This window comes from Triturus cristatus, chromosome 1_1 (assembly GCF_964204655.1).
Source record: "Triturus cristatus chromosome 1_1, aTriCri1.1, whole genome shotgun sequence".
Classification (NCBI taxonomy): Eukaryota; Metazoa; Chordata; class Amphibia; order Caudata; family Salamandridae; genus Triturus; species Triturus cristatus.
In genome coordinates, this window is record NC_140579.1 from 11429338 (window position 1) to 11449837 (window position 20500).

Here is a 20500-nt window from a genome sequence, read left to right on the forward strand (position 1 = left end):
TAAAAATCCTACACAGAATTAAAAATGCGATACACAATTCCTCGCTAGTGAGTACCGGTCCTCCACACAAATTCATTATTTTCCCAAAAATCTAAAAAACAGAGGCTGGTGGCACACGTAAAAATTTAAAAAGAGGGCTCTGTGCCACGTTACCAGAAATTTTCTGGAGGGTTTCTAGATCTCAGTAAATTTACTAATGAGCAGACGTATGATGTCTTAATACTCGTTTAGCTTAATATAAATATACTTTTTTGTTAAGAAAACTTAAGGTTGTCCAGGTATCAAGACGATGAGGGACTCCATGTCCCATAATTGCAGCACAAAAGATATCACCACATGAGGATAAAGACAACACCGGTTAAACAAACCGGATTTTCGGTTACATCGCCTCCTCCGGCATGCAGACTTACATGCCATAGGCCTTGGGGAAACGCCCCAAATCGGCGTACTATCGAGGCTCAAGTTGTGGGCATGTTGGGTGCAGGCATGTCGGGTGCAGGCATGTCGGGCACGGGGGGACCCTCGGATCCTGATGCATGGTGGGCGAGGATTCCCATTCCAATCCGTATTTTCTCACCTACCCCTCGGCTAAAGTCTGCAGACACAGGTGCAAATGATCGTTTACATTTACCGTGAGCTGGAAGCTTAAAAGAAGGAACTTCCAGGCAAAAAACCACTGCAACAGACGGCTGTTCAATGGGGCAAGCTAGGGGACAAGCGGGTTCTCGATCTTGATGACGCAAGTCTTGCATGGAGTGTTTTGAGGATAGGTAGAATTCAGGCCCTTCAAGAGGCAGTGAAACAGGATATCTTGGTATCCTTGTAAATTGTTCCTATAATAAAAGAGGACAGGGGTGTAGTGTTATGTTTTAAGTGTATCTGAACTGTAGGTGCGGTGAGATTGTAATGGTCCTTGTCACTGCAATATCGGTGTTTCACTAGGTGCGGTGAGCTTGTTAATGGTGCTCGTCACTGCGGCATGGCTGGGTCCCTAGGTGCGGTGAGCTTGTTAATGGTGCTCGTCACTGCGGCATGGCTGGGTCCCTAGGTGTGGCGAGCTTGTTAATGGTCCTCGTCACTGCGGCATGGCTGGATCCCTATGTGCGGCGAGCTTGTTAATGGTCCTCGTCACTGCGGCATGGCTGGGTCCCTAGGTGCAGGAGCTTGTTAATGGTCCTCGTCACTGCAGCACAGCTGGATCCCTATGTGCAGCGAGCTTGTTAATGGTCCTCGTCACTGCGGCATGGCTGGATCCCTATGTGCGGCGAGCTTGTTAATGGTCCTCGTCACTGCGGCATGGCTGGGTCCCTAGGTGCAGCGAGCTTGTTAATGGTCCTCGTCACTGCGGCATGGCTGGATCCCTATGTGCGGCGAGCTTGTTAATGGTCCTCGTCACTGCGGCATGGCTGGGTCCCTAGGTGCGGTGAGCTTGTTAATGGTCCTCGTCACTGCGGCCCGGCTGGATCCCTAGGTGTGGTGAGCTTGTTAATGGTCCTCGTCACTGCGGCATGGCTGGATCCCTATGTGCAGCGAGCTTGTTAATGGTCCTCGTCACTGCTGCATGGCTGGGTCCCTAGGTGCGGTGAGCTTGTTAATGGTCCTCGTCACTGCAGCACGGCTGGATCCCTAGGTGCGGTGAGCTTGTTAATGGACCTTGTCACTGCAGCATCAGTGGTTCCCTAGGTGAGTTGAGCTTGTTAATGGTGCTCGTCACAGTGGCATGGCTGGATCCCTATGTGCGGTGAGCTTGTTAATGGACCTTATCACTGCAGCATGGGTGGGACTCTATGAGCGGCAGGCTTGTTACTGGTCCTCGTCACCTCAGTATGGGAGTGGTCCCTATGTGCAGCGAGCTTGTTAATGGTGCTCGTCACTGCGGCATGGCTGGGTCCCTAGGTGTGGTGAGCTTGTTAATGGTCCTCGTCACTGCGGCCCGGCTGGATCCCTAGGTGTGGTGAGCTTGTAATGCTCCTTGTCACTGCAGTATCGGTGGTTCCCTATGTGCAGCGAGCTTGTTAATGGTGCTCGTCACTGCGGCATGGCAGGATCCCTAGGTGCGGTGAGCTTGTTAATGGACCTTGTCACTGCAGCATGAGTGGGGCCCCTAGGAGCGGCATGCATGTTAATTGTCCTCGTCACCTCAGAATGGGAGTGGTCCCTAGGTGCGGTGAGCTTGTTAATGGTCCTCGTCACTGCGGCATGGCTGGGTCCCTATGTGCGGCGAGCTTGTTAATGGTCCTCGTCACTGCGGCATGGCTGGGTCCCTAGGTGCGGCGAGCTTGTTAATGGTCCTCGTCACTGCGGCATGGCTGGGTCCCTAGGTGCGGTGAGCTTGTTAATGGTCCTCGTCACTGCGGCACGGCTGGATCCCTAGGTGCGGCGAGCTTGTTAATGGTCCTCGTCACTGCGGCACGGCTGGGTCCCTAGGTGCGGCGAGCTTGTTAATGGTCCTCGTCACTGCGGCACTGCTGGATCCCTAGGTGCGGTGAGCTTGTAATGGTCCTCGTCACTGCAATATCGGTGTTTCACTAGGTGCAGTGAGCTTGTTAATGGTCCTTGTCTCTGCGGCATGACTGGGTCCCTAGCTGTGGTGAGCTTGTTAATGGTCCTTGTCACTGCAGCACAGCTGGATCCCTATGTGCAGCGAGCTTGTTAATGGTCCTCGTCACTGCGGCATGGCTGGATCCCTATGTGCGGCGAGCTTGTTAATGGTCCTCGTCACTGCGGCATGGCTGGGTCCCTAGGTGCAGCGAGCTTGTTAATGGTCCTCGTCACTGCGGCATGGCTGGATCCCTATGTGCAGCGAGCTTGTTAATGGTCCTTGTCACTGCAGCACAGCTGGATCCCTATGTGCAGCGAGCTTGTTAATGGTCCTCGTCACTGCGGCATGGCTGGATCCCTATGTGCGGCGAGCTTGTTAATGGTCCTCGTCACTGCGGCATGGCTGGGTCCCTAGGTGCAGCGAGCTTGTTAATGGTCCTCGTCACTGCGGCATGGCTGGATCCCTATGTGCGGCGAGCTTGTTAATGGTCCTCGTCACTGCGGCATGGCTGGGTCCCTAGGTGCGGTGAGCTTGTTAATGGTCCTCGTCACTGCGGCCCGGCTGGATCCCTAGGTGTGGTGAGCTTGTTAATGGTCCTCGTCACTGCGGCATGGCTGGATCCCTATGTGCAGCGAGCTTGTTAATGGTCCTCGTCACTGCTGCATGGCTGGGTCCCTAGGTGCGGTGAGCTTGTTAATGGTCCTCGTCACTGCGGCACGGCTGGATCCCTAGGTGCGGTGAGCTTGTTAATGGACCTTGTCACTGCAGCATCAGTGGTTCCCTAGGTGAGTTGAGCTTGTTAATGGTGCTCGTCACAGTGGCATGGCTGGATCCCTAAGTGCGGTGAGCTTGTTAATGGACCTTATCACTGCAGCATGGGTGGGACTCTAGGAGCGGCAGGCTTGTTACTGGTCCTCGTCACCTCAGTATGGGAGTGGTCCCTATGTGCAGCGAGCTTGTTAATGGTCCTCGTCACTGCGGTATGGCTGAGTCCCTAGGTGTGGTGAGCTTGTTAATGGTGCTCGTCACTGCAGTATCGGTGGTTCCCTAGGTGCGGTGAGCTTGTAATGCTCCTTCTCACTGCAGTATCAATGGTTCCCTAGGTGCGGTGAGCTTGTAATGCTCCTTGTCACTGCAGTATCGGTGGTTCCCTATGTGCAGCGAGCTTGTTAATGGTGCTCGTCACTGCGGCATGGCAGGATCCCTAGGTGCGGTGAGCTTGTTAATGGACCTTGTCACTGCAGCATGAGTGGGGCCCCTAGGAGCGGCATGCATGTTAATTGTCCTCGTCACCTCAGAATGGGAGTGGTCCCTAGGTGCGGTGAGCTTGTTAATGGTCCTCGTCACTGCGGCATGGCTGGGTCCCTATGTGCGGCGAGCTTGTTAATGGTCCTCGTCACTGCGGCATGGCTGGGTCCCTAGGTGCGGTGAGCTTGTTAATGGTCCTCGTCACTGCGGCACGGCTGGATCCCTAGGTGCGGTGAGCTTGTTAATGGTCCTCGTCACTGTGGCACGGCTGGATCCCTATGTGCGGCGAGCTTGTTAATGGTCCTCGTCACTGCGGCACGGCTGGGTCCCTAGGTGCGGCGAGCTTGTTAATGGTCCTCGTCACTGCGGCACGGCTGGATCCCTAGGTGCGGTGAGCTTGTTAATGGTCCTTGTCACTGCGGCACGGCTGGATCCCTAGGTGCAGCGAGCTTGTTAATGGTCCTCGTCACTGCTGCATGGCTGGGTCCCTAGGTGTGATGAGCTTGTTAATGGTCCTCATCACTGCGGCACGGCTGGATCCCTAGGTGCGGTGAGCTTGTTAATGGACCTTGTCACTGCACTATCAGTGGTTCCCTAGGTGAGGTGAGCTTGTTAATGGTGCTCGTCACTGTGGCATGGCTGGATCCCTAAGTGCGGTGAGATTGTTAATGGACCTTATTACTGCAGCATGGGTGGGACTCTAGGAGCGGCAGGCTTGTTACTGGTCCTCGTCACCTCAGTATGGGAATGGTCCCTATGTGCAGCGAGCTTGTTAATGGTCCTCGTCACTGCGGCATGGCTGGGTCCCTAGGTGCGGTGAGCTTGTTAATGGTCCTCGTCACTGCGGCATGGCTGGATCCCTAGGTGTGGTGAGCTTGTTAATGGTGCTCGTCACTGCAGTATCGGTGGTTCCCTAGGTGCGGTGAGCTTGTAATGCTCCTTCTCACTGCAGTATCAGTGGTTCCCTAGGTGCGGTGAGCTTGTAATGCTCCTTGTCACTGCAGTATCGGTGGTTCCCTATGTGCAGCGAGCTTGTTAATGGTGCTCGTCACTGCGGCATGGCTGGATCCCTAGGTGCGGTGAGCTTGTTAATGGACCTTGTCACTGCAGCATCAGTGGGGCCCCTAGGAGCGGCATGCATGTTAATGGTCCTCGTCACCTCAGAATGGGAGTGGTCCCTAGGTGCGGTGAGCTTGTTAATGGTCCTTGTCGCTGCAGCACGGCTGGATCCCTATGTGCAGCGAGCTTGTTAATGGTCCTCGTCACTGCGGCATGGCTGGGTCCCTATGTGCAGCGAGCTTGTTAATGGTCCTCGTCACTGTGGCATGGCTGGGTCCCTAGGTGCGGTGAGCTTGTTAATGGTCCTCGTCACTGCGGCACGGCTGGATCCCTAGGTGCGGTGAGCTTGTTAATGGTCCACGTCACTGTGGCACGGCTGGATCCCTATGGGCGGCGAGCTTGTTAATGGTCCTCGTCACTGCGGCACGGCTGGGTCCCTAGGTGCGGCGAGCTTGTTAATGGTCCTCGTCACTGCGGCACGGCTGGATCCCTAGGTGCGGTGAGCTTGTTAATGGTCCTCGTCACTGCGGCACGGCTGGATCCCTAGGTGCAGCGAGCTTGTTAATGGTCCTCGTCACTGCTGCATGGCTGGGTCCCTAGGTGCGATGAGCTTGTTAATGGTCCTCGTCACTGCGGCACGGCTGGATCCCTAGGTGCGGTGAGCTTGTTAATGGACCTTGTCACTGCAGTATCAGTAGTTCCCTAGGTGAGGTGAGCTTGTTAATGGTGCTCGTCACTGTGGCATGGCTGGATCCCTAAGTGCGGTGAGATTGTTAATGGACCTTATTACTGCAGCATGGGTGGGACTCTAGGAGCGGCAGGCTTGTTACTGGTCCTCGTCACCTCAGTATGGGAGTGGTCCCTATGTGCAGCGAGCTTGTTAATGGTCCTCGTCACTGCGGCATGGCTGGGTCCCTAGGTGCGGTGAGCTTGTTAATGGTCCTCGTCACTGCGGCATGGCTGGGTCCCTAGGTGTGGTGAGCTTGTTAATGGTGCTCGTCACTGCAGTATCGGTGGTTCCCTAGGTGCGGTGAGCTTGTAATGCTCCTTCTCACTGCAGTATCAATGGTTCCCTAGGTGCGGTGAGCTTGTAATGCTCCTTGTCACTGCAGTATCGGTGGTTCCCTATGTGCAGCGAGCTTGTTAATGGTGCTCGTCACTGCGGCATGGCTGGATCCCTAGGTGCGGTGAGCTTGTTAATGGTCCTCGTCACTGCGGCATGGCTGGGTCCCTAGGTGCAGCGAGCTTGTTAATGGTCCTCGTCACTGCGGCATGGCTGGATCCCTATGTGCGGCGAGCTTGTTAATGGTCCTCTTCACTGCAGCAGGGCTCGATCCCTATGTGCGGTGAGCTTGTTAATGGTGCTCGTCACTGCGGCATGGCTGGATCCCTAGGTGCGGTGAGCTTGTTAATGGTCCTCGTCACTGCGGCACGGCTGGATCCCTAGGTGCGGTGAGCTTGTTAATGGACCTTGTCACTGCAGTATCAGTGGCTCCCTAGGTGCGGTGAGCTTGTTAATGGACCTTGTCACTGCAGCATGAGAGGGGCCCCTAGGAGCGGCAGGCTTGTTAATGGTCCTCGTCACCTCAGTATGGGAGTGGTCCCTAGGTGCAGTGAGTTTGTTAATGGTCCTTGTCACTGCAGTATCGGTGGTTCCCTAGGTGCGGTGAGCTTCTAATGCTCCTTGTCACTGCAGTATCGGTGGTTCTCTAGGTGAGGTGAGCTTATAATAGTCCTTTTCACTGCAGTATCGGTGGTTCCCTAGGTAAGGTGAGCTTGTAATAATCCTCGTCACTGCAGTATGGGTGGGGTCCCTAGGTGCGGTGAGCTTGTTAATGGTGCTCGTCACTGCAGTATCGGTGGTTTCCTAGGTGCGGTGAGCTTGTAATAGTCCTTTTCACTGCAGTATCGGTGGTTCCCTATGTGCGGTGAGCTTGTAATGCTCTATGTCACTGCGGTATCGGTGGTTCCCTAGGTGCGGTGAGCTTGTTAATGGTCCTCGTCACTGCAGTATCGGTGGTTCCCTGGGTAAGGTGAGCTTGTAATGCTCCTTGTCACTGCAGTATCGGTGGTTCCCTAGGTGCGGTGAGCTTGTTAATGGTCCTCGTCACTGCGGCATGGCTGGGTCCCTAGGTGTGGTGAGCTTGTTAATGGTCCTCGTCACTGCAGTATGGGCGGGGCCCCTAGGAGAGGCAAGCTTGTTAATAGTGCTTGTCACTGCAGTATCGGTGTTTCATAGGTGCGGTGAGCTTGTTAATGGTCCTCGTCACTGCGGCATGGCTGGGTCCCTAGGTGTGGTGAGCTTGTTAATGGTCTCCGTCACTGTAGTATGGGTGGGGTCCCTATGTGCAGCGAGCTTGGTATCAATCAATCAGTCATGGAATTTGGAAGCGCAGCTAGTCACCTACAATGGTCTCAAGGTGCTGGTGGTGGGGCAGCTCCGTTGTGCTGGGGTCAACTGAAGGGCCAGGTCTTGAGGTACTTCCTGAACTGGGGTAGTGTAGGCATTTGCCGGAGGTGGAGGGGGAGGTTGCTCCCGGCCTTGGCTGCGAGGTAAGAGAAGGACTTTCCTCCCTTTCTTGGTCTTGTGGATGCGTGGGATGGTGGCCAGAGAGAGGTCAGCTGATCAGAGGTGTCTCTTGAGTGCGTGGATATAGAGGTGGTTGTTTATGTATGCTGATCTGATGTTGTGGAGGGACTTGTATGTGTGAGTGAGGAGGTTCAAGGCTATTCTTCTTACGATGGGGAGCCAGTGGAGATCGCTGAGGTTTTGGATGAGGGGGTTGTGACGGGGATGTCTAGGATCACTCTGGCTGCCGCGTTCTGGACGGTCTGGAGTTTGAGGAGGAGGTTCTTGTTGATTCTGCCATAGAGGGCGTTGCTTTAGTCTAATCTGCTAGTGTTGAGGGTGTTTTTGACCCTTTTTCTGGATTCGGATGGAATCCATCTGAACGTTTTTGGGAGTATGCAGAGGGTGTTGAAGCGTGCCGAGGATACAGCGTTGATCTGGTGGTTCATCGTGAGCTATAAGTCAAGTATGATGCCGAGGTTCTGTGCATGGTCTGTCGGGGTGAGGGAGTTTACGAGGGCAGGGGGCCACCAGGTTTCGTCCCATGAGGAGTGGGTAGAGCCAAGGATGAGGACTTCTGTTTCTCAGAGTTGAGTTTCAGGCACCTCTTCTTGGTGCTGGACCTCATCACTGTAGTATGAATGGGTGGGGCCGAGGCTTGGAAGCTTGTTAATTTTCATAGTCACTGCAGTATGGGTGAGGTCCCTAGGTGTGGCGAGCTTGGTAATGGTCTTTATCACTGTAGTGATGTTTTTAATTTTGCACTTGAGGTTCTATTTTTATATTTTCTGGTCTCTGTCCTTCTGAAAGAGGTATGTAACAAAATGTTATATGGTTTGTGGAAAAGGTGATGCTACGACTATGTATTATATGGGATAAAGTACCCCCTGTTGTACATGATAAGGATATTGCAAGTCACCTTGGAGTTCCATAACCTTATAAAGGAACTCAGCCTTCGGCCTCGGCGTCGATATTGTTAAGAAAATCCTCAGTGACTTGCAATAGCCTTAGAATGTATGGCGAGGGGACTTTATTCCTCATGTAGACTCTTGATTGCTGGATGCTGGATGTGGGTAACCTTAAAATGAGGAGGATGAGCTGAGAAGAAACTTTAAAAGCACTGAGGCAGACTCACCCTGGGGGACAGACATAGGAAATCTTTTAGGTGTCATATATTTTTGACATAGGTTTTGTCTTAGGTGATACTAGTCATAAATCCTTTGGTGATCCTTTGGGGATGGTTAGATGTTTTTAAGGGATCGTAAACTACGAACAGTGTGATGCCTGGCCAGACAAGGGAGGTGCAAACAGTGTGGGTTGGTAGTTTAGCAGGGTAAGGTCTGTGTGGAGCTTAAGACTCTGAGAGGAAAACTTCACTTCTCATCCGTTACCGGGTTTGGTATGGAGATTTGTAAATTGTTAGTTAGACATGGCTTCACGGGTTGTCAGAAGGGATATAGAAGAGAGATTCTGATCTCATCTCCCATGGACTGGTGCCCCTCAATCCATCTCCCATTTATGATACACTCTTCCCACTGACGCTTCTTCCTTAAGTCTGCCGATTGACTTTGGTTTGGTCTCACAATGATACTATGAGTTCAAAACTTTCATTGGCTCATGTCCCTCAAAAGAATAAACCACCGATCCAAATTAATCCTTGGTAATTCCTCCCTCACATAATCCCAAATATATTTCTGAAAGGTACGTAGAAAACAAGTTTATTGGGACATTTGTCCATAGAACATACTAAAACAGTAAAAAGAGTAAAAAGTGATTACAAACCCACCTAACTCTCCCATGAACAATCTGCCCTAATGTAGCCCACCCTTAAAATTTTGTTTGACAGACCATATAAAATAAGCAATTCGTACTGCCACTTTGAGGTAACGCATTTCGGATGGCAACTCTATTGCCTCCTCAATTTGTACTGTTCTACATTTTACAAAGGTCTTAAAAACGTAATCTGGTTAGAAATATAAAAATCACAATCCGTAAGTATGTGTAACAAGGAACATTTTACATTTAGGAGGCAAACGGAAAAGCCATTAGTATCCTGCATGATGTAACACCAAATGCAGGGCAAATTAATCGGGTTGCATTCCACTCTCTTAAAGTTTCACTCCGCAAACGGGGATCGGGTAAATGTGCCAGGTAGGGGAAGACCGGGTCAGGACCCAGTGTGCTTAGTGAAAAGTTGATAGACAGTTTCTTTCTCAGGTAGGCTGAGTCTAGCAACCCGGCAGCCTTTGCCACAGACTTTTCTAAAACTGGTTTGCTAGAAAAGGGGGGCCAGGCTACGACTGTACTGTGGTCTGCGCGTAGATACTTAAGGTCCCTTAGTCTATTCATTCTGCCTTGGATCTCATCCCATGAAGGTTTGGAGACCTTTGCTATTTCAAAGTCAACTGAGAATTTATTAAAGAACCACCAGCAAGTTCCAGGAGTTTAGGTTCATTTCCCACCTTATACCCTGGACCATGGTGCCTGGTGTGAGCGACAGAAGCCTTGTGAGAACCACCCCTTTCGACCAATCCCACTCACAGGAAGAGTTTGTAGTAGACAACAGGCTCACTCATGACAACAATTGACGATTCCATGAAAAAGAAAAAGAACTCAACTAAAGTCAAATATTCAAATCTTTGTCAATCCTGGAGTCCAGAAGCCATTGTTTAGAGCTCACCTCCATCCCGCCCTCCAACCCATCATCCCGTCCTCGATACTGTGGTTGTATTAACTTTACGACCCTCTATCAGTCACTAAATGTAAGAGCAGTTCAGGTGCATATGTCACTTTCTGAAGACTTACCCGCCATAGAGATGTGCACGCCGTGTTCCTGCTGAGTGAGGCGGTTCCTCATCAAACAGGACACATTCTGGTTGGATTTCATGACGATGGTGATGGCCCCGTAGAACAAGCCGTCTTCATCTGCAGTCCATGTCTCGGTGAGCGGTGGCAAGGATTTCTTGTTCAAATCCTGCCACATGGCTTCTGGCTCAGGATACCAACCTGAAGATTTACACGCGACCCGGATCCCTCCATCGTCATAGCGATCAACGTGGATGTGGGGGATGGAGCCGAAGCCTTCAAGGTGGAAGGAAAGCATAGAAACCCAGTCATATTCAGTCAGTGGTTGCATATCACCTTCTGATGGAAACAACAGTTTCACATTAACGGAATAAGGATATGAGGCGCACCCAGTATGGACATGCCTGCCTGATGCAAATTTCGAAATATATATTGATAGAGATAATTAGAATGTTTCAATGACCTCCATCGTCCACTGTTTAACACCAGCCACATCAATGCCCAGTACCCCGTGCCAGCCACAGACACCAACAGACTGCGTAGAATTCACCCCCGTGACACGGGCATCCCTCTAAGAACAACTGTGATCCCCTCGTGCCAAGACTAAGGCGGACCAAGTGACCCACAACGGGATTCAGACCAAGGGGCAAATGCATCTAGAAGGACCCTTGGAGTCTTGTCCATCATCGCGTGCACTCCCTGCCTTCATGCTCCCTGAAACCACCTCAGTAAGAGATCTGTTGGCGAAACGTTCTTGAAATTGCTTGAGAATATCACAAAATTACACTTTTGGAGCAAATCTGCTTTTCCAGTGTCCCGAGTGTTTTCATGCGAGGGCAAAATAAAAGTGGGATCCTGTATGTACAAGACTCTTTCACCAGGTGACACTGAGAAATGCAAAACATCAAGTAAATGTAACAGATTTCATACAATGCGAGCTTCAGAGAAAAAACATAATGTAGGTTTGCCGTAGGATCGAGCTTTGTCTACCTCTATTTGTCTTCCACTACCTTCTACTGTATTGTGTCCATATAGAGCCCGGAGACCAGACTCTCGGATTATGACCCCTTCTACTGTACAGTGTCCCTATAGAGTCCAGAGATCAGACTCTCGGGTTATGATCCCTTCTACTCTATTGTGTCCATATAGAGCCAGGAGACCAGACTCTCAGGTTATGACCCCTTCTACTGTACAGTGTCCCTATAGAGTCCAGAGATCAGACTCTCAGGTTATGACCCCTTCTACTGTATTGTGTCCATATAGAGCCCGGAGACCAGACTCTCAGGTTATGTCACCTTCTACTGTACAGTGTCCGTATAGAGCCCAGAGCCCAGACTCTCAGGTTATGTTACCTTCTACTGTATTGTGTCCATATAGAGCCTACAGAACAGACTCTCAGGTTATGACCCCTTCTACTGTATTGTGTCCATATAGAACCCAGAGACCAGACTCTCAGGTTATGGCCTTTTCTTCTGTATTCTGTCCATATAGAGTCCGGAGACCAGACTCTCAGGTTATGACCCCCTCTATAGCATGGTGTCCATATAGAGCCCAGAGACCAGACTCTCAGGGTATGACCCCGTGTTAGACCTGGCACCTTGGCCTGGGTCTCCCTTCCATTTTTTGCTGTTGCCTCATGTGTTTTTGCTGGTGTTAGATGCTTTGGGCACTGTGCCACTCCTATCCAGTGCCACAGTGCAAGTGCTCCCTATTGTAAATTGATGTATGGATTAGTGATTCCATGATTGGCTGATTTGGTTTACTTGTCAGACCCTAGTACAGTGCACCAGGAGTGCCGAGGGCTAGTAATCCAAATTCTGCTAGTGGGCCTGCAGCACTGGTTGTGCAACCCACAGAAGCAGCCTGGTAAAGTGTGTCTAAGGCTTGCCATTGCAGAGCCTGTGTGTAGTCTGGTACTGCCATGCTGACTGGACAAGTGCACCCACTTGCCAGTCCCTAAACCTTCCATTTTCTTAATATCAGACACCCCTATGGTGTGCCCAAGGGCAGGGTGCATTGTAACTAAAAGGTAGGACAAGCCCTGGTGTGTGTGGCGTGTCCTAATAGTGAATTACAGCCATTTTCGTTTTTCACTATTGCAAGGCTACCTGTTCCCCATTGGCCAGAATGGGCAGTTTGATTATTACATCTCATAATCCTAACTGACTCAGGGAACAAGGTTGAAATTCGAGTTTAGTATGCCTGAACTCAGAATGATAAAATACATCTTTTAGTGAAGTTGGTGTTAACATTGTGTTTGAGAATACCACTTTTAGAAAGTAGGTGTTTAACCATCCAAGCCTGCCTCTGCTAGGTTGTGTACTCCTTATCTGGAGTTTGAGTGACAGGGGCTGGGGGATTCCAGGGGATTCCAGGAGACAGGGTGAGTCAGCACAGGGCTGAATAGTGAGATCTGCATGCAGATTGGTGGGAGGAGTTGCACCTGAGACCTGAATATGGTTGTGCCTTCCCTCCACAATACTGGCTCCACCTCCTGTGGTGTGTCTGATGTCCCCGCCCTGCACTGTGAAAGGAAAGAAGGAGTCATGTAAACAGAGTGCTCCAGGACTGACCAGAACTGGTTTGGACTAGGCAAAGGCCTCTCTGCCTTCAGAGAACAAAGAGAAACTGTGTATAAAAAGGAGGACCCGACCCCAGAAATTTAGATCACTTTGGGAAACAAGAAGAAACCTTTGCTGAGGAGAGGAACCAGAGAGACTGAGGAGAGACTATCCCTAAGCTTGAGGGATTGGCCTGCAGTGGTTGCCTGACTGCCAAAGAGAGGAGAGAGGAACTTTGTGTGTACTTTCATCAACTTGTGAAGGATCTCCAAGGGATTGAGAAAGAGCTTGCCTCCTGCTAAAGTCTCAGGGACAACAGACCTCAACCACCAGCTCCCCAAGAGTTCTTTGGAAGTGCCTGCAGTTGTGTTAGGCTTTCTGAGGGACTGCGTGTCGCGAGGAGCTGGAAGCGTGACTCACGAAGAAGAAGCGCGTGACCAGACTCTCAGGTCATGGCCTCTTCTACTGTATGGTGTCCATATAGAGCCCGGAGACCAGACTCTCAGGTTATGACCTCTTCTATAACATGGTATCCATATAGAGCCCGGAGACCAGCCTCTCAGGTTATGGCCTCTTCTACTCTATTGTGTCCATATAGAGCCCGGAGACCAGACTCTCAGGTTATGACCCTTTCTATAGCATGGTGTCCATATAGAGCCCGGAGAATCACATGCACAGATTCCGCAGCCGCCACTGTTCAGGATTGAACAGAGATTGGTCCATAGACTCTCGACACACCATGCGGGGCTCAAACACGACATCCCATGGATCATACTAACTTAGCCCACTTCCCTTACGATAAGCACATGCACAGATCTCACAGCCATCACTGTTCAGGGTTGAACAGAGATGGGTCCATAGACTCTCAACACACCATGCGGGGTTCAACCACGACATCCCATGGAGCATACTAACTAAGCTCACTGCCCATACCTGATGCCCACCATGGATAGAGTACTGATCACGATCATGCCCCACCCACATTTTGTGTCCTGTGGAGGGTCTTATAACAATGACCGTCTTTTTTAAGCATGGGCCTGAATACCCCCTGGGGGGCTCGAATATTGATGTCCATTGCATCACCTGCATGAAATTGATTTTGTGACAGAGACAATACATTCAGGGGCTCCCCTTTTCAGCTTATCAATCGGTCTCACCTCCAACTCGTTAACCCTTGTCATTCGCACACCTCCTCATCCGCGCATACACCACCTTTGGCCCGAGAGCCCGATAGGACTAGACAGGTCCACCCTACCCACAACAGTGACACCCACAGTGGGTACCAGCTAGGTACTCAGTGAATGTAACATCATTAGTTAGTATAACAATAATACATGGTACTTTTTTACACCCGGGTAACACCACTTTGCGTAGGAACCACCACCAGCCATTGAGGTGCCTGCCTCGGACTTGTTGTGGGCACAACGTAATATATCATTACAATCCTCCCCTCCTCTGTACCACTCTAATATGTCCGCTGTGATCACCAGGTACCAGCCTATGCTGCTGCGTCAACTGCTAATCTCCCGATAGTCCCCCTCACATGCAGTAACTCCCACGGCTTCCAGATGCACCACCAGTATATTTACTCGCTGAACCGGGCTCACTCCACCATCTTGGATCCGGCGTCAAGGTACGTGAACACGCCAACGTTCAGCGAAAGTGGGTAAGTGACTCCATCTGTTTCCAGGTTACATCGCCGCCCTAACATACATGATGGTAAGTGACTGTGGCTGGGGCACTGCTTGAGGGGGCGCTTTCATCCCCTTCCTTCCGCTGGGGTCTCCAACCGGTGTTCTCAACATTTGGCCGCTCACATCCATGGGGAGCTAGCGCCACTGTGCTCCGTTCCTGTTGTTGGCTCTTCCGACACGGACACCACGGTGGGCACCTGCGACCCCAGGACACCCACGGCCTATGATGCACGGTTCAGCAGTTGTTTACCTTGGCTTTGTGAGCGCTGGGTGCTACCACGACAACTCCTATATTGTTAACTACCCCCTGGTTGTTTTTGCCGCTTAGGTCTCTAGCAAATCCCACCCATTCAGGTGACCTGCACTCAGCCATGGACCTATTCTCTCCCTATTTATTAGGACACACATTTGGTGTCCGTTAGACCGCCGGACTCTGATGCAGGCTGCGTTTGACAGCCACCTTGGTGAACCCTGCTCCTATTTCTCTGATATTTTTATTTTTTTAATTTTTAATGATTCTATTGTGTTATAACTAGCTTCACCCTCATTGTTATCTACTTAATGTTTGAGGTTATCATGCCCACCATCGAGTGCCTGCACCATTGGCAACCCACATCACACGTGTTTGTGCGTGATATTTTATCCAAATCACTACACCACAGCACGGTGTAGAGCCTGGGTGCACGAGCACTAGTCTGACCAGTACCCCTCATCTGAGTATTGAACGTAACTTGAGAATATGTTCTGCTGTAGTAAATATTTGTACTTTGCCCCCACCTGCAGGGTACCTACCTGAACGCATGGTATGTAGAGTCTCACTTATCATGTGGTGTAGATAGTTTCTTTGGTCCTGCCAAAGTGCCTTGATCCTCCGGACGCTGAGAGCACGAAACATTTTGACCACCTAAGAGTAGAGCACACAAAGCTAGAAACCTTACATCTAGTTCACTGCCTCTCCTTTCGTTTTAACCATTTTAAGGACTAACTGACCTATTTTAATCCACCCACTTCACATCTACACACTCTAGGCCTCTTACCCCCACCTCACCCTACGGCAGGAACAGATGATCCCCGCCGTACGGGGTGCCCGTCAGGTATTGCAGCGCCGACCTGACGAGGGGCAGGCTCATATGATGAAGCATGACACCTAGCTTGCTAAGGGGTGTGGGAGCCCTAGTTCCGACAAGGGATATCCCTCCCTCCCCCCCCCCCGTTTTCTCTCCAGGTGGAATGAGCAACATCTGGTGTCACTCCCACCTGTCTCTTTACGTTCACTTACTCAAATTCTGAGGAACTTCATGCCCTTTTTTTGCTCGCTGTGCTACTGGGGCATGTGCGTTGGAGCTTGTTAAACTCGCCCCTTTGTCCCTCTTGTTTGTTACCCTTGTTAGACTTGGCATCTTTTGGGGTGTTTCCACTGAGTTTTTGCTTTCTGACCTCCTGGCTTTGACTCTGGTTTTGACTGGCGTAACGTTTCTGCGCACTTTTCGCACTGCTGATCAGTGGTAAAGTGCAGGTGCTCCTGTGGTAAAATGTGTATGGATGATGTTTTCACGATTGGATATTTGATTTACGTGTCAGTCCCTAGTAAAGTGCACTACGGGTGCCGGGGCCGGCCAGCAGCACGGATTGTGCCACCCCCGTACTTAGCCTGGAAAAAGGTATAAGGAGATGAAGTTTGGTATGCCTGAACTCAGACTCTAAAGCTGCAGCTTTTAGCGAAGGTGCTTTTTCCATTCTGAGTTCATAGAGGCCACTTTGAGAAAGTGGGTATTTTCTTGCTCAGTCATCCTGTGTGCCTCTGCTGGAATCTGGATTGCCTGTCTGGGTTTTGGATGACAGAAGGCTGGGGGGCCGGAGGGCCTGCAGATGATCTAGGTAGGTCAGGAAAGGGCTGAATGGACCTTGGCTGCGAAGGGGGAAGAGGGAGGAGATTTCCTTGCACCTCGAAGGGCCTGGTCTGTCTCTGACAATGCCGTCTCCACCTCCTGCCAGGAAATCACGCCAGAGAAGGCCGAACTGGTTCTGGCCGGGCACAGACACCCTCTGCCTGAAAGATCGAATGATTTTTGTGTACAAATACTGGGGCCCAGACCCCTGAACTTTAGAGCTCATTTGGATCAAGAAGACTGCCAAGAAGAAGAGTCGGAGAAGCTGTGAGGAGGAACGACTGCTTTGCTGGGTGCTTTGCTGGGCTGACCTGCAGTGGCTGCTTCGATCTTGGGCAGTGAAAGGCCTAGACTGGACTTTCTGCAACTCAATTTGTGAGTCTCTCCAAGGGCTTGAGGTAGAGCTTGCCCCCTGTTCACGAAGTCTCGGGAACAGCAAAGGCTTCAAGCTCTTCTGCCAGCAGCACAGGGGACTGTGTGTTTTGTGCTGTAGCAGAGGAAAACCCAACCAACGATGTAAACAACGCCGCTGCCGACTCCATGTCCTGAAGGCACCGCAGAGGGCAGCGCCAAAATGCCGCACCGCAACCTTGGTCTCACCGACGACGCCTGCTGACGCAGCCACCGAGCCGCTGCTTGCACCGTGACCTGTGGGCATGGCACTCTGCACCGCCTCGCTTCATGCCGAAGCTCTGGCACCGCAGAGAGCACCGCCGCAATGCCGCACCGCGACCTGTGGCCACCGCGCCCTACGCCGCCTTGCTTCACGAGGACGTCTTGGCTCCCTGACGCCGCTGCTCCATGCTGAAATCGATACCGCTGCTTGCACCGTGGTTCGAAGGCCCCACTCGTGAGTCACACAAAGCACCGCTCTAATCCCGCACCACAGCCTTGGCCCACCAACGCTGGCACCATCGACTCCCGTTCATCAGGTGACGACAGCACCTCAGCAACGACGATAACGCTGCTTGCACCGTGGCCCGCAAGCACCGTGGCGAGCACCGCCTTCATCTCACAACGCAACCCTGGTCTCACCGACGATGCCATCTGATGCTGCCACCGAGCCGCTGCTCGCACCGCGACCTGGGGAAAGCGCAAACCGCACCGCTGCACTTCGCTCCGCAGCACCCAATGCTGGCTGACGCCAGCGCTCCTGATTCCATCAGAGAGGAGCTCGACCTGCAACACGAGTGACTTCAAGGGTCCCATCGCCCTGCACTTCTCACAGGTACTGTTTGTGGGTCCTCCCGACACCGTAGCTAACCCGCGACCCATTGACCAGCCAGAACTGTTGGATTTGTTGTTCACGACGCCGTGATAGCCCCGGACAGAGCTGTCGACATTGAGGAACTTTGGGTGAAACTTATTTTAAGAACTGCAGATTTTTAAATATAGTATTGTGGATTTTTGTCGTATTTGGTCTTGTCTTAACGTATATAAAAATATTGGATATTTTTTTAAACTGGTGTGGTGTGGTGCGAAAACTGTGTTACTGTTGGTTAGGTGCAAATGCTTTACACACTGCCTCTAAAATAAGCCTGGCTGCTTGTGCCAAGCTACCAAGGGGGTGAGCATGGGTTATTTTAGGAGTGTAACTCCCTTATCCTGACTAGAGCGGAGGTGTTTTCCTGGCTTCGGCCCTTGCCCTATCGGAAATCCCATTTCAAACACCCCTTCTATAGCATGGTGTCCATATAGAGCCCGAGACCAGACTATCAGGTTATGACCCCTTCTATAGCATGGTGTCCATAAATAGACCGGAGACCAGACTCTGAGGTTATGGCCCCTTCTACTGTATGGTGTCCATACAGAGCCCAGAGACCAGACTCTCAGATTATGGCCCCTTCTATAGCATGGTGTCCATATAGGGCCCAGAGACCAGACGCACAGGTTATGGCCCCAGCTACTGTATCGTGTCCATATAGAGCCCAGAGACAAGACTCTCAGGTTACCGGCTCAATAGATTTGATACGGAATTAAGCCCCAGTTGACGTGTAAGACCAGGACAGCCATAAATATTTTTTAAAGGGTCTTCAAACTTGGGTTAATGCCGGATGACTACTCCCTACTTGTCACTCTTGCATAGGGCTTAGCCCTGGAGGCTCTGCACTGAAGAATGTTATGGACTCCTGGTGGATCACAGTGCAGCAAAGATGGGAAATGTGCCCTTTCCATGTCTGCTTTGTGAAATGTAAGTCAGCCTGTGACTTTGTGATTCATAGAAGAGCCCAGAGAACAGACGGCCAGGTAAAGGCCCCTTCTACTGTCCGGAGACAACACTCTCAGTTCATGGGCCATTCTACTGTATGGAGTCCATAGAGAGCCCGGAGACCAGATTCTCAGGTTATGGACCCTTCTATAGCATGGTGTCCATATAGAGGCAGAGACCAGACTCAGGTTATGACCCCTTCTACTGTATGGTGTCCATATAGAGCCCAGAGAACAGACTCTCAGGTTATGGCCCCTTCTACTGTATGATGGCCATATAGAGCCAGGGACCAGACTCAGGTTATGACCCCTTCTACTGTATGGTGTCCATATAGAGCCCAGAGAACAGACTCTCAGGTTATGGCCCCTTCTACTGTATGATGGCCATATAGAGCCAGGGACCAGACTCAGGTTATGACCCCTTCTACTGTATGGTGTCCATATAGAGCCCAGAGAACAGACTCTCAGGTTATGGCCCCTTCTACTGTATGATGGCCATATAGAGCCAGGGACCAGACTCAGGTTATGGCCCCTTCTACTGTATGGTGTCCATATAGAGCCCAGAGAACAGACTCTCAGGTTATGGCCCCTTCTATAGCATGGTCCATATAGAGCCCGGAGACCAGACTCTCAGGATATGGCCCCTTCTATAGCATGGTATCCATATAGGGCCCAGAGACCAGACTCTCAGGTTATGGCCCCAGCTACTGTATGGTGTCCATATAGAGCCCAGAGAATAGACTCTCAGGTTATGGCCCCTTCTATAGCATGGTCAATATAGAGCCCGGAGACCAGACTCTAAGGTTATGGCCCCTTCTATAGCATGGTATCCATATAGAGCCCAGAGACCAGACTCTCAGGTTATGGCCCCTTCTACTGTATGGTGTCCATATAGAGCCCAGAGAACAGACTCTCAGGTTATGGCCCCTTCTATAGCATGGTCAATATAGAGCCCGGAGACCAGACTCTAAGGTTATGGCCCCTTCTATAGCATGGTATCCATATAGAGCCCAGAGACCAGGCTCTCAGGTTATGGCCCCTTCTATAGCATGGTGTCCATATAGAGCCGGAGACCAGACTCTCAGGTTATGGCCCCTTCTATAGCATGGTGTCCATACAGAGCCAGGAGGCCAGACTCTCAAGTTATGGCCCCTTCTATAGCATGGTGTCCATATAGAGCCGGAGACCAGACTCTCAGGTTATGGCCCCTTCTATAGCATGGTGTCCATATAGAGCCGGAGACCAGACTCTCAGGTTATGGCCCCTTCTATAGCATGGTGTCCATATAGAGCCCAGAGACCAGACTCTCAGGTTATGGCCCCTTCTATAGCATGGTGTCCATATAGAGCCGGAGACCAGGCTCTGAGGTTATGGCCCCTTCTATAGCATGGTGTCCATACAGAGCCAGGCGACCAGACTCTCAGGTTACCTCCTCAAGAGCTGTGACACTGAGTGATTCCCTACTGAACATGGAAGACAAAGACAACCACAGGTTGTTTAGGTCTCGGCTAGCGAAGGCTGCGCTTGCGCAGTCTCGCTCGCGAGAGATAATGACTTGGGAGAAGAGGGGCTTGAACCCGCCCCTCTTCTCCCCTGTTCTCCATTGGCTGGCCTCGTAAATGCTGGCCAGCCATTGGAGAAGAGGTCCTGTCACTCCAATCATGCCCTGTCCTTTTCGGATCGGGGGCGTGTTTTTTGCGAAAAGTCTCAGGGAGGAGACAACAGCAAAACACGCCCCCGAATCCGAAAACGACGCTGCGTTTCTCCGAGGCATTTCTTCTCTGCCTCGGAGAAAGGCGGTGGTGTGATTGTCCTCTCCCCCTGCTCAACACGCTAGATCCCGAAATGTCCTGAAATAAGATGAACCCCATTTCCCCCGAACACAGGCCCTGAACGCCCAGGAGAATGAACAGTGTCGGATATTG

General features: G+C 51.3%; 1 protein-coding gene across 5 annotated transcripts in view; it reads right to left on the bottom strand.

The window, feature by feature from the left end:
- The window catches only part of LOC146869122 (butyrophilin subfamily 1 member A1-like), a 149005-nt gene that overhangs the window by 41510 nt on the left and 86995 nt on the right, over positions 1–20500 (bottom strand). For all 5 annotated transcript variants that reach the window (XM_085624126.1, XM_085624302.1, XM_085624151.1 and 2 more), the window contains one exon: positions 10224–10499. In XM_085624126.1, the coding sequence (XP_085480252.1) occupies positions 10224–10499 (276 nt within the window). The remainder of the gene's footprint in view (positions 1–10223; positions 10500–20500) is intronic.